This window comes from Pecten maximus, chromosome 4 (genome assembly GCF_902652985.1).
Source record: "Pecten maximus chromosome 4, xPecMax1.1, whole genome shotgun sequence".
Taxonomy (NCBI): domain Eukaryota; kingdom Metazoa; phylum Mollusca; class Bivalvia; order Pectinida; family Pectinidae; genus Pecten; species Pecten maximus.
The window spans coordinates 12,831,983-12,846,876 of record NC_047018.1 but is presented as its reverse complement, the minus strand read 5'-3'; the positions used below and the strand labels follow the sequence as shown (position 1 = coordinate 12,846,876).

Below are 14,894 nucleotides of genomic sequence, written 5' to 3'. Positions count from 1 at the left end.
GCTACTTCTAAAACATCCAATGTCCAGACCCTAGATAGTCTGACAGTCTACTGTGCTACGTCTAAAACATCCAATGTCCAGACCCTAGATAGTCTGACAGTCTAATGTGCTACGTCCAAAACATCCAATGTCCAGACCCTAGATGGTCATTCTGATGTGCTATTTTCAAAGTCCATGCAAACTCTGGATGAACAGTCTAATGTGTTACATCCAATTTCCAAATTCTAGATGGACAATCTAACATGCTGAAGCTGATGTATCCAAATTAACAAATAGACATGCTAAAATGTTAAAGCTGAGATGACCAAACTCTTATTGACGGACAATCTAAAATGCTATTTTTAAGCTGAGATTTTTTTAACTCAAGATTTGTACATTCAAGAAAGGACACTCTAACACACTAAACTTGAAATCACCAAACTCTAGTTGGAATTTCCATCCTTCCAAACCCAAGATCTGCCACATGAATCTATAGCAAATCATGGGTAACAAGCACGGTGGAGAACGAGAGATTCCAGGATGTGGGGTCGTGGGTTTATTATCCTTATTTGGCCATATTGTCACTCAGTAAAATGATTTTCCAGGTTACATTTGCTGTTTGTTTTATGTTACAGAAAGACTGTCCGGATGGATTATTGTGTAAGAGTAAATTCTTGGATGTGTACTCAACATTCTTCCCTACTGGGACTCCAGACACTTTTTGTGAACATGTGTTCCGATCGTTTGATAAAGACAACAGTGGGAAGATCGATTTCAAGGAGTTCCTGCTGGCCATTAATATAACGTCTGGGGGAAATCCTGAGGATAAGTTAAACTGGGCCTTTAATATGTATGATATAGATGGAAATGGATCTATTGAAAAGAAAGAAATGGTAGAAATTATTGCGGTAAGTATTTTGAACATACTTCAGAGGAATATGAATTAATACTGATAAACCTTAAACTGTGGTGACAAGATTACATATCTATGTATATATAATATTTGTAGGGGTAATTGACAAAAGATTCAGTAAGTTAAGACATCCATTTGCACTCCAGCCGAAAATTATTTCTTAAAATTTACATTACCAGGTATATGACAGAATGAAGCTAAATTAGATTGTAATTTAATATTTTTTCATTTCTTTGTGTTATTGGGTGAAGCCAGGGGCTACAAATGGGTGTCTTGTGGGTTGAGACATGGGGGTACAAATGGGTGTCTTGTGGGTTGAGACATGGGGGTACAAATGGGTGTCTTGTGGGTTGAGACATGGGGGTACAAATGGGTGTCTTGTGGGTTGAGACATGGGGTACAAATGGGTGTCTTGTGAGTTGAGACATGGGGGTACAAATGGGTGTCTTTTGGGTGGAGACAGGGGGGTACAAATGGGTGTCTTGTGAGTTGAGACAGGGGGGTACAAATGGGTGTCTTGTGGGTGGAGACGGGGGTACAAATGGGTGTCTTGTGAGTTGAGACAGGGGGGTACAAATGGGTGTCTTGTGGGTGGAGACAGGGGGGTACAAATGGTTTTCTTACTTAGGTTGGAACCTATGAATTTTAAATTGTGTGACATTGTCTTAATTACTCAACTTGCCTGAATTTTAAAGGAATTACTTCAACCATTATCTTTATGTGGTAAGAGTCCAATATGGGGCTGAAAAGTGACAGCAGACACACATTATGGTTATAATTTATCAGGACTGGGACACTATGTCTGTACTCTGTGATTTTTAGGACTCGGATATGTCTCACATTTCTAATACTATGCACTTATCTAATTACTGAGACCTTGTGTTCTGGGCATGCCTTGAAATATCCTGAAAATTCATTTTGTTACTTATACAGAGTTCATTATTGTTGATTCATGTGAGATTATTGTTTTGGTCAGCAAAAATTATTTGCAGCACTTTATAACCATGATATACTATCTGGGAAAAGTATGGTAATTAGGGTATGAGTGTTACCTGCCAAACAACCTTGGTTTTCTCCAGGTACTCCGTGTCCTACCACATTATGACATCATAAACAAATGTCAACAAAATTATGTGTCACTGTGAATGTAACTGGCATTTTTAATCCAGATTTCTGAATTACACAAAAAAACCAGAAGAGCAATCTAATTCTTTGCTTGTGAGTATAACACTAAAGGAATTTGTGGCCATGTATAACAGGCACTCCTCAGTGGTGTTGGTGGCCTAAGGGAGGTAACTCTGGTAGTTGCTCTAGCTGTTATGATTTATCTAAACCATTGTTTGACAAGTTCAGATATATTTTTCTGTGGCATGTAAACAGTGTGGTTAAAGAACATAATCTATTGTTAAGATCTCCAGCGGGATGTTTCTGACATGTTGATATACATAATAGCACATGGACAAATAGAGGCCAGATAAAAATATTAAAGAACCTGCAAAGCTTTGATAAAAATCCTTCTTAAATGTATTTGTTTCTTAGAATATTTATAAGGTGATGATGATGATGATGATGATGACGATGATGCTCACCTGGTCCTAAGGTGCCATGGCATAGCTAATCTGTTTTCTGTCCTAAAAATCACTACTTCTCATTAATTTCTCAGTGGATTTTGACTAAATTTTGTCTCAAACAGCCTTGGGTGTAGGGAAACAGGCCTGAGGGGCAGGGCCATTAGTTAAAGTATACCACATATTATTTCAAATTCATTTTCTTAAGGAATGAAAGGATTAAGTCTATATTTGGTTTGAATCATCCTTGTGTGAAGGGGAACCAACTTTGGAATAAACAGTGGATCTGGCCCCAGGGCCTGAGGGTCAGGGCCCTTTAGGGGAAACATAGAAAATTCTTTCAAAAAATCCTTTTTCTGTAGGGATGAAAGGATTTGGTTTGAAGCATCCTTGCTTGAAGTGGAACTAATTATGTAACATGGGTTTGGAGATGGGCGGGCTCAAAAGGGGTATTAGAGATAAGTCCTTCAAAGTACTTTTGATTGGGTTTTAATTTGATTGGCTTAAGTTGAATCTTAGACAAAGGAATAGGTTGACTGCAGTGAATGGTACAGAGCGACAGATCCTAAACCAGGAAAAGGATCTCTTATATAACCTAGAATGTTTTGCTGTTATCACTGAAATATCAAGGTGGGTGATGCAGACCCCAGGGGCCTCTTGCTCTGTTAGAGTGAGACATTATCATTGTGTTTATACATTGCATCAGTTTGGATTAAAAGCAAACCTTAAAACTATCCATTACTGTATTGTTACTGTAGTTTCTACAATACCGGAGATTGATGACGTTTTTGTATATATAGTAGTGTTTTTGTCAGTATATATAGTAATGTTTTTGTCAGTATATATAGTAATTATGTTGTAATACTGATATCTCTGTTAACTACAGGCAATATACAACATGTTGGGCAATGCTTTGTGTGGACAGGAGACAGACACACCGGAGGACCGCACAGAAAAGATATTTGATAAAATGGACGAAAACAGTGACGGTGTATTAAGCAAGAAAGAATTCATCGAGGGATGTATGAAAGATCAGTTCCTATATCAAATGTTGACAGCAGATGCAGCCGGCAACCAATAGACTTAAATACAATTTACATTTCCATGTACAGTTTTATAAATCTCCATATATCTCAATTGTTTCAGCATTTTGATTTTTTTTTTTTTTATTATTATTTTTAAGAAAGATTATCCTCTTTAACCGAAGTGGCTTGTTACATACAAAAAGTGGATTTTTTGTACACATACATTTTTATTATGTGTGCATTCATTTCATAATTAATATTTGAAGTTATAAATTCACTAGTGTCAGTTAAATTTTTTAAGAACAGGTAGTTTTCTAATATCCTTAAAGTTCTCCTTTTAATTTACAATGTGTATTATACTAAAAATCTTTTCCCTCTTTTTGAAATGGAGATATAAAATTCTTGTCATATGTGATATTTATAACAGGTATTTAGCTCATGACATTAACATGTATATATGTTGCAGATGGGAAAATGATAATAAAAAATGACCGATATAAAACTGTTGATAAATAGTTTTGTCAATTTCTCCCGCGGGTTTGAGATACAATCAGAATATTTGGTATGAGAGTTATACTCGTTATACACTGATCCTAATCACCTATAAACCTGATATGTATCGACTCTTGTAACACGTAGAACCCTGAAATGACAAATGTTTAGATCAAAGTGTGATAATGAAATAACAAACGGTACAAATGGTTATCATCAAAGGGCCATTTCTTGTTTACTGTTGTTTTAAATGTAATTTTTTATGCATCACATGTTCTTTTTTCAGTGTTCTTTGCACACACCATAGCTGTATATAATTAGTATACATGTAGCTGTCTGTTTATACCATTCAACACTGCCTATACATTTACCCCACACAAATGTGGCATTATTTATCATGCCACAACATGTGGATTTTTTTGTCGTGCCACCATACATGGCATTATTTGTTGTGTCACTACATGTGGCATTTGTTGTCTGAAGGTCCAGGTCAGAAAAACCATAATGAGTTATCACCCTTTCCTCAGAATACTACACACTAGAGTTGTAGTTCATTGTTCCTAGGTAACGAGTGTATGTGGTAGTTCATTGTTCCTAGGTAATGAGTGTATGTGGGCAAATGGGACTGCATGCCATCTTACTCCCTATAAGTCAACTTTTATTTCATCATATAATGTCATTTTCCATTTTTTCTGTGACATTTACCTTTTTTTTGTCTTTTTTTTTTCAAAAATTACAGAGAAAAGCTATTCAACCTCATTATTTGCGGTACATCTATCAGCAGTAACATTGTATATTTTGAAAAAATAGACAAAATATTTGGCAAAATAAGGCATCTTTTTTAATGCAACTCTTAAAAAGGATGAAATTTGGAAATGTGATGTTTTTACCCATTTTGCCAAAATGAAGAATATGTTGTGAAATGGATTAAAACAGAGAATTCTATAACTGTTTTCTCCTTTTTCGCCAGGACCGGGACAATTTGAGATATTTACACAGTATACCTACTTCTTTTAAACTGTTACACAAATTTATAAACCTTTGTTTGGAAACGGGGATAATTTTGGAGTCGCCTGATAATTTTACTGTGCTAGTAAGTTCTTTACAGGATAGGAACACAACAGATATATTTGTTAAAGAGAGATGTGGACTCATTTGTCTTTAAATGATCCATGTTAAATTATAAGTTGAAAGAAAGGGTGTATGCAAGTGATTAGGAAACATTGTAAATACGTTACACATTACATGACGTGTAGTTCTTCAAAAAAATTCAGAACATCTTAATTTGATCAGATGAATATATGATAATGATCTTTTTATTAAGAAAGTTTAGAGACTGATATGGATGGATCATGTTTGGATGTATTTCTTAGAAGATCATACATTTTGTCGTCATAAATACACATCCTCAACACTCATGAGTTATGTATAATCATTGTTAGAGAAAGGAAAGATAATCAGTTGTTAAAATGCTTGTATGATTTAACAATATAGAAGTGTCCCATACATATCAGCCATCTTAGTCCCCACCCCAAGTCTCACCCCAAGTCTCACATACTTGTTAGTACCTGTTATCATCGTCTACAAATACAATGGTTGCAATATTTTACCTGTGATAAGCCCAGGTGTCCAATTCTTCTTTATTTGATAAATATATGGTGAATTTATTTTCCTACTTACAGTATATATGGTGAATTTATCTTTGTACTTACGGTATATATGGTGAATTTATCTTTATACTTACAGTATACATGTATATGGTGAATTTATCATTGTACTTACGGTATATATGGTGAATTTATCATTTATACTTACAGGTATATATGGTGAATTTATCATTGTACTTATGGTATACATGGTGAATTTATCATTGTACTTACAGTATATATGGTGAATTTATCATTGTACTTAAAGTATATATATGGTGAATTTATCATTGTACTTACAGTATATATGGTGAATTTATCTTTGTATTTACGGTATATATGGTGAATTTATCTTTGTATTTATGATATATATGGTGAATTTATCTTTGTATTTACTGTATATATGGTGAATTTATCTTTGTACTTACAGTATATATATGGTGAATTTATCATTGTACTTACAGTATATATGGTGAATTTATCTTTGTACTTAAAGTACTGTATATATATGGTGAATTTATCATTGTACTTACGTATATATATGGTGAATTTATCTTTGTATTTACGGTATATATGGTGAATTTATCTTTGTATTTATGATATATATGGTGAATTTATCTTTGTATTTACTGTATATATGGTGAATTTATCTTTGTACTTACAGTATATATATGGTGAATTTATCTTTGTACTTACAGTATATATATGGTGAATTTATCATTGTACTTAATAGTAAAGATACATGATAATGTGTACTGATACTATAGAATTAATAGTCGATATATCAAGGTGAATATATCTTACATGTCCTATAAGGTGACTACTATACAATAGAGTAAGCCTACATCCTACAATAAAGTAAAGAGGTGGACTAACATGTAACACTTATCACAGTAATGGTAGCAGTTTACTACTACTTAATACCCTGTTTTGTTTCTAACAATATGGTTGTATATAATGACGGAATATTTTGATTTTTGTTGGAGAGAATGAGGTGTACCACCCTGTATAGATATATGTGTTTCCATGTTCCACACTGTAACTTGTACATAGATACACCATGCTTATCTCCTAATCATAATCAAATTTAAACATGCAATGTATTTGTAAATGAAATTTTTGAAAATGTTCAAAGCAATGTTTTGTTTTTTATTCAAGTTTCACTTGAAGATAGAAATCAAACATCACATTCATAGCTAGGTTTTAACAAGTCCAAAACTAGGAATAACACTAAAATACAAAACACAACAAAATAAATAATAACATTAAAAACAGGTGGGATTTTTTTTTTTTTTTTTTTTTCAATACTCATATGAAAATTTGAAATAATATAAAAAAGAAGTGCTAAAATACACTTATAATCCTAAACATCTTTAACTCCACTGTACTCCCTCAGAATTCCTCAGGTAGGCTATACTCCTCAGTATACCTCAGGTAGGCTATACTCCTCAGGATCCTCAGGTAGGCTATACTCCTCAGGATCCACAGGTAGGCTATACTCCTCAGTATACCTCAGGTAGGCTATACTCCTCAGGATCCACAGGTAGGCTATACTCCTCAGGATCCTCAGGTAGGCTATACTCCTCAGGATCCTCAGGTAGGCTATACTCCTCAGGATCCTCAGTAAGGCTGTACTCCCTCAGGATCCTCAGGTAGGCTGTACTCCCTCAGGATCCTCAGTAAGGCTATACTCCTCAGGATCCTCAGTAAGGCTGTACTCCCTCAGGATCCTCAGTAAGGCTGTACTCGTCAGAATTCCTCAGGTAGGCTGTACTCCTCAGAATTCCTCAGGTAGGCTATACTCCTCAGAATTCCTCAGGTAGGCTATACTCCTCAGAATTCCTCAGGTAGGCTATACTCCTCAGAATTCCTTAGGTAGGCTATACTCCTCAGAATTCCTCAGGTAGGCTATACTCCTCAGGACTCGACAGTTAGGCTATACTCCTCAATATTCCTCAGGTAGGCTGTACTCCTCAGAATTCCTCAGGTAGGCTATACTCCTCAGGATCCTCAGGTAGGCTATACTCCTCAGTATACCTCAGGTAGGCTGTACTCCTCAGTATACCTCAAGTAGGCTATACTCCTCAGGACTCGGCAGTTCAGCTGTACTCGTCAGCCTTCCTCAGGTAGGCTGTACTCCTCAGGACTCGACAGTTGGGCTGTACATCTCAGAATTCCTCAGGTAGGCTGTACTCCTCAGGACTCGACAGTTGGGCTGTACTCCTCAGAATTCCTCAGGTAGGCTATACTCCTCAGGATTCTACAGTTAGGCTGTACTCCTCAGGATTCTACAGTTAGGCTATACTCCTCAGGACTCGGCAGTTCAGCTGTACTCGTCAGCCTTCCTCAGTTAGGCTATACTCCTCAGCATTAATCAGTAAGGCTGTACTCATCAGGATTCTACAGTTAGACTGTACTCCTCAGGACTCGACAGTTAGGCTGTACTCCTCAGGATTCTACAGTTAGGCTGTACTCCTCAGGACTCGACAGTTAGGCTGTACTCGTCAGCCTTACTGAAACTGTACTCCTCAGGACGTGACAGTTCAGCTGTACTCGTCAGCCTTCCTCGGTTAGGCTATACTCCTCAGGATCCTCAGTTAGGCTGTACTCCTCAGGATCCTAAGTAAGGCTATACTCCTCAGAATTCTTCAGGTAGGCTGTACTCAACAGTGTTCACTGTTAGGCTGTACTCAGGATCTACAGTTAGGCTGTACTCCTCAGGATCCTCAGTAAGGCTATATACTCCTCAGGATCCTCAGTAAGGCTATATACTCCTCAGGATCCTCAGTAAGGCTATACTCCTCAGAATTCTTCAGGTAGGCTGTACTCAGGATCTACAGTTAGGCTGTACTCAGGATCTACAGTTCGGCTGTACTCCTCAGGATCCTCAGTAAGGCTATACTCCTCAGGATCCTCAGTAAGGCTATACTCCTCAGGATCCTCAGTAAGGCTGTACTCAACAGTGTCCTCAGTAAGGCTGTACTCAACAGTGTCCTCAGTAAGGCTGTACTCCTCAGGATCCTCAGTAAGGCTGTACTCCTCAGGATCCTCAGTAAGGCTGTACTCAACAGTGTCCTCAGTAAGGCTGTACTCAACAGTGTCCTCAGTTGTTGTGGTACATTAGTTAGCTGTCCACATTAGACCTGTTTATAGTGTAATGTGTAATTACAAGTTAGATGTCATATCATCCACACTCTGCTTCATGTGAAACTTGCTATAAAACAAAAGCATTGTGACCTTGTATATATAAATATATATAGCTGTCCTCTGAGAGAGCTCAAATCTGTACCACCGTTTGTAGTTAGGTTTACAATTTGAATTTCAAGGGAAGTAACTCTAATATTCATATGTGCTCAAATATTTATTTTAGGAGAGGGTTTTACTACATTCCAGCAGAAACTGAAATCCTATACATCGGCATGATATATGTAGACCTACAGCCCTTTGTTTATCATTCCTGTTAATTGTGTGATTATCACATCCCATTTACAAACATACACAGCACTTTGATTCTACAATTTGAGACGTGGAAATTGAACTACTTGTAATAAAATATAATGAAGTAGTATACCTTCAACTTTTATAAGTGAACATATACTTTTTTATAAGATAATAACTTGCCGTGTTAATTTATTGGAGGGTAAATTATCTGCTATATCAGTAAATATTTTGTTTTTGTTACCACGGTTACCATGTATCTCATTTTTCAGTTTAGATTAGCTGACTTTAGGGCATTAAGTTCAGTAGAGTTTGTTAGTTTCTTTAAGGTCAACAAATATGCTTTGTTTTATGCAATAACATCACAGTTGGTTCATACTATATGTGATATCACAGATGATTGATAATATGATAGATTTGTGATGACATATGGTATAGTGACATCACAGATGGTTGGTATTATATATGGTATGGTGACATCACAGATGATTGGTATTATATATGGTATGGTGACATCACAGATGGTTGATATTATATATGGTATGGTGACATCACAGATGATTGGTATTATATATGCTATGGTGACATCACAGATGGTTGGTACTGTATATATGGTAGAGTGACATCACAGATGGTTGGTATTATATATGGTATAGTGACATCACAGATGATTGGTACTGTATATGGTATAGTGACATCCTAGATGGTTGATATTATATATGGTATGGTGACATCACAGATGGTTAATATTATATATGGTATGGTGACATCACAGATGATTGGTACTATATATGGTATAGTGACATCACAGATGGTTGGTATTATATATGGTATGGTGACATCACAGATGGTTGATATTATATATGATATGGTGACATCACAGATGGTTGGTATTATATATGGTATGGTGACATCACATATGGTTGGTATTATATATGGTACAGTGACATCATAGATGGTTGGTAATATATATTGTCTAGTGACATCACAGATGATTGGTACTATATATGGTATGGTGACATCACAGATGATTGGTATTATATATGGTATGGTGACATCACAGATGGTTGATATTATATATGGTATGGTGACATCACAGATGGTTGGTATTATATATGGTATGGTGACATCACAGATGGTTGGTACTGTATATGGTATGGTGACATCACAGATGGTTGATATTATATATGGTATGGTGACATCACAGATGGTTGATATTATATATGGTATGGTGACATCACAGATGGTTGATATTATATATGGTATGGTGACATCACATATGGTTGGTACTATATATGGTATAGTGACATCACAGATGGTTTGTACTATATATGGTATAGTGACATCACAGATGGTTGGTACTATATATAATATGGTGACATCACAGATGATTGGTATTATATATTGTCTAGTGACATCACAGATGGTTGGTACTATATAAGGTATAGTGACATCACAGATGATTGGTACTATATATGGTATGGTGACATCACAGATGGTTGGTATTATATATGGTATAGTGACATCACAGATGGTTGATATTATATATGGTATAGTGACATCACATATGGTTGATATTATATATGGTATGGTGACATCACAGATGGTTGGTACTATATATGGTATGGTGACATCACAGATGGTTGGTACTATATATGGTATGGTGACATCACAGATGATTGGTACTATATATGGTATGGTGACATCACAGATGATTGGTACTATATATGGTATGGTGACATCACAGATGATTGGTACTATATATGGTATGGTGACATCACAGATGATTGGTACTATATATGGTATGGTGACATCACAGATGATTGATACTATATATGGTATGGTGACATCACAGATGGTTGGTACTATATATATGGTATGGTGACATCACAGATGGTTGGTACTATATATGGTATGGTGACATCACAGATGATTGATATTATATATGGTATGGTGACATCACAGGTGATTGGTACTATATATGGTATAGTGACATCACAGATGGTTGGCACAACATAGCAATGGAGCCTCTCAAATAATGTTTTTTACGATTGCAGTAATAGTTCAGTGCTAGCTAAATCATATTTTCTAAACTTTGCATTCTACATTGAATAAAACTTTGGGAGCTGATCTTTACTAAACTTTTTCATGTGTTTTCTTTTCACGTTTTCTTTTTGGGAGTTAAAATGTTCTTAACTCATCCCCACTGTACAGTTATAAACTACGACCTAACCTCCGTCACAACTCATCGTCACTTTACAGTTATAAACTACGACCTAATCTCTGTCACAACTCATCGTCACTTTACAGTTATAAACTACGACCTTATCTCTGTCACAACTCATCGTCACTTTACAGTTATAAACTACGACCTTATCTCTGTCACAACTCATCGTCACTTTACAGTTATAAACTACGACCTAATCTGTCACAACTCATCGTCACTGTACAGTTATAAACTACGACCTTATCTGTCACAACTCATCGTCACTGTACAGTTATAAACTACGACCTTATCTCTGTCACAACTCATCGTCACTGTACAGTTATAAACTACGACCTAATCTCTGTCACAACTCATCGTCACTGTACAGTTATAAACTACGACCTTATCTGTCACAACTCATCGTCACTGTACAGTTATAAACTACGACCTTATCTCTGTCACAACTCATCGTCACTGTACAGTTATAAACTACGACCTAATCTCTGTCACAACTCATCGTCACTGTACAGTTATAAACTACGACCTTATCTGTCACAACTCATCGTCACTGTACAGTTATGAACTACGACCTAATCTCTGTCACAACTCATCGTCACTGTACAGTTATAAACTACGACTTAATCCCAGTCACAACTCATCGTCACTGTACAGTTATAAACTACGACCTAATCTCTGTCACAACTCATCGTCACTGTACAGTTATAAACTACCACCTAATCTCTGTCACAACTTATCCTCACTTTGATGTGATGAAGAAAGACAATATTTGACTTGTTCCCTGACCAGCCTCAAACTCTGCATCTATACGACACCAAGATGCCAAGCCAAAAATATGGTACCCACAGCTATGCCAAGTTAACATCCCTTATATCATGAACTTCATTAACAATTTCTGGGGTTGCAACATTGACAGGCCTTCCAGGACGGGGGTCATCCTCAAAGCTCGGCCGCACTTAAATTCCGCCATCCACATTTTCACTATAGCAAACGAAGGGACATCTTTCCCTAGTGTTGCTACCATATCGTTATCGATATCCTTAGGTGTTCAACCTTTTTTATGCTAGTATTGGATCACTACTCCTTCACCAATTTTGTTCATTTTGCAAAAGCCGCTTGTCTTGTTTACTTTAGAGTGCTACCTCGTTGATATAAACTAACTAAATGAGACCAGTCCTTGGGTACACGGCCCTATATAGTCAGAGAATAATAGGGCTTAAAAAGAACATCCTTGAGTACCTTTTTCAATACGAGGCTCACAACATATCAATCATCCCTCGTACCTTAATAAACAACACACACGAGGTCTGCCACATACCATAGAGAGTAATTAGGGTAAAGAGTCTTGCCCAATGACACAACTACGACTGCACAGAAATAGCCATTTCCAAGCTTCCCGAGTAACACAAAACGACACAGGTATATATGTAGGGAGTATCGAACCACGAACCTTGGATCTGAGGTTGGTACCCGTGCTAAATAGTGACATCACAGATTCTTGGTCCGGTACTATTGAGAGATATTTCACTTCCGGGGATGGAGATATTTCCCTACCGGACACATCCATTTACAACATCGTCATGTAACAATAAAACACGTGTACATTTACAACATCTGTATGTAACAATAAAACACGTGTACATTTACAACATCTGTATGTAACAATAAAACACGTGTACATTTACAACATCTGTATGTAACAATAAAACACGTGTACATTTACAACATCTGTATGTAACAATAAAACACGTGTACATTTACAACATCTGTATGTAACAATAAAACACGTGTACATTTACAGCATCTGTATGTAACAATAAAACACGTGTACATTTACAGCATCTGTATGTAACAATAAAACACGTGTACATTTACAGCATCTGTATGTAACAATAAAACACGTGTACATTTACAACATCTGTATGTAACAATAAAACACGTGTACATTTACAGCATCTGTAAGTAACAATAAAACACGTGTACATTTACAACATCGTCATGTAACAATAAAACACGTGTACATTTACAGCATCTGTATGTAACAATAAAACACGTGTACATTTACAACATCTGTATGTAACAATAAAACACGTGTACATTTACAACATCTGTATGTAACAATAAAACACGTGTACATTTACAACATCTGTATGTAACAATAAAACACGTGTACATTTACAACATCTGTATGTAACAATAAAACACGTGTACATTTACAACATCTGTATGTAACAATAAAACACGTGTACATTTACAGCATCTGTATGTAACAATAAAACACGTGTACATTTACAGCATCTGTATGTAACAATAAAACACGTGTACATTTACAGCATCTGTATGTAACAATAAAACACGTGTACATTTACAACATCGTCATGTAACAATAAAACACGTGTACATTTACAGCATCTGTATGTAACAATAAAACACGTGTACATTTACAGCATCTGTATGTAACAATAAAACACGTGTACATTTACAGCATCGCCATGTAACAATAAAACACGTGTACATTTACAACATCGGTATGTAACAATAAAACACGTGTACATTTACAACATCGGTAAGTAACAATAAAACACGTGTACATTTACAACATCGGTAAGTAACAATAAAACACGTACATTTACAGCATCGGTAAGTAACAATAAAACACGTGTACATTTACAGCATCGGTAAGTAACAATAAAACACGTGTACATTTACAGCATCGGTAAGTAACAATAAAACACGTGTACATTTACAACATCTTCATGTAACAATAAAACACGTGTACATTTACAGCATCGGTAAGTAACAATAAAACACGTGTACATTTACAACATCGTCATGCAACAATAAAACACGTACATTTACAACATCGGTAAGTAACAATAAAACACGTGTACATTTACAGCATCTGTATGTAACAATAAAACACGTACATTTACAACATCTGTATGTAACAATAAAACACGTGTACATTTACAGCATCTGTATGTAACAATAAAACACGTGTACATTTACAACATCGGTATGTAACAATAAAACACGTACATTTACAACATCGTCATGTAACAATAAAACACGTGTACATTTACAGCATCTGTATGTAACAATAAAACACGTGTACATTTACAGCATAGCCATGTAACAATAAAACACGTGTACATTTACAGCATCTGTATGTAACAATAAAACACGTGTACATTTACAGCATCTGTATGTAACAATAAAACACGTGTACATTTACAACATCGGTATGTAACAATAAAACACGTACATTTACAACATCGTCATGTAACAATAAAACACGTGTACATTTACAGCATCTGTATGTAAGAATAAAACACGTGTACATTTACAGCATCTGTATGTAACAATAAAACACGTGTACATTTACAACATCGGTATGTAACAATAAAACACGTACATTTACAACATCGTCATGTAACAATAAAACACGTGTACATTTACAGCATCTGTATGTAACAATAAAACACGTACATTTACAACATCTGTATGTAACAATAAAACACGTGTACATTTACAGCATCTGTATGTAACAATAAAACACGTGTACATTTACAACATCGGTATGTAACAATAAAACACGTACATTTACAA

At 35.8% G+C, this 14,894-nt stretch overlaps 1 protein-coding gene across 4 annotated transcripts in view; it reads left to right on the top strand.

Moving 5' to 3' along the window:
• The window catches only part of LOC117325278 (neuronal calcium sensor 2-like), a 113,217-nt gene extending 106,460 nt beyond the window's left edge, over positions 1 to 6,757 (top strand). For 3 of the 4 annotated variants that reach the window (XM_033881391.1, XM_033881393.1, XM_033881394.1), the window contains 2 exons: positions 615 to 887; positions 3,347 to 6,757. In XM_033881391.1, the coding sequence (XP_033737282.1) occupies positions 615 to 887; positions 3,347 to 3,541 (468 nt within the window). In that variant the 3' untranslated portion in view covers positions 3,542 to 6,757. The remainder of the gene's footprint in view (positions 1 to 614; positions 888 to 3,346) is intronic. The other variant, XM_033881390.1, reaches the window with a different exon arrangement.
• The last annotated feature ends 8,137 nt before the right edge of the window (positions 6,758 to 14,894 follow it).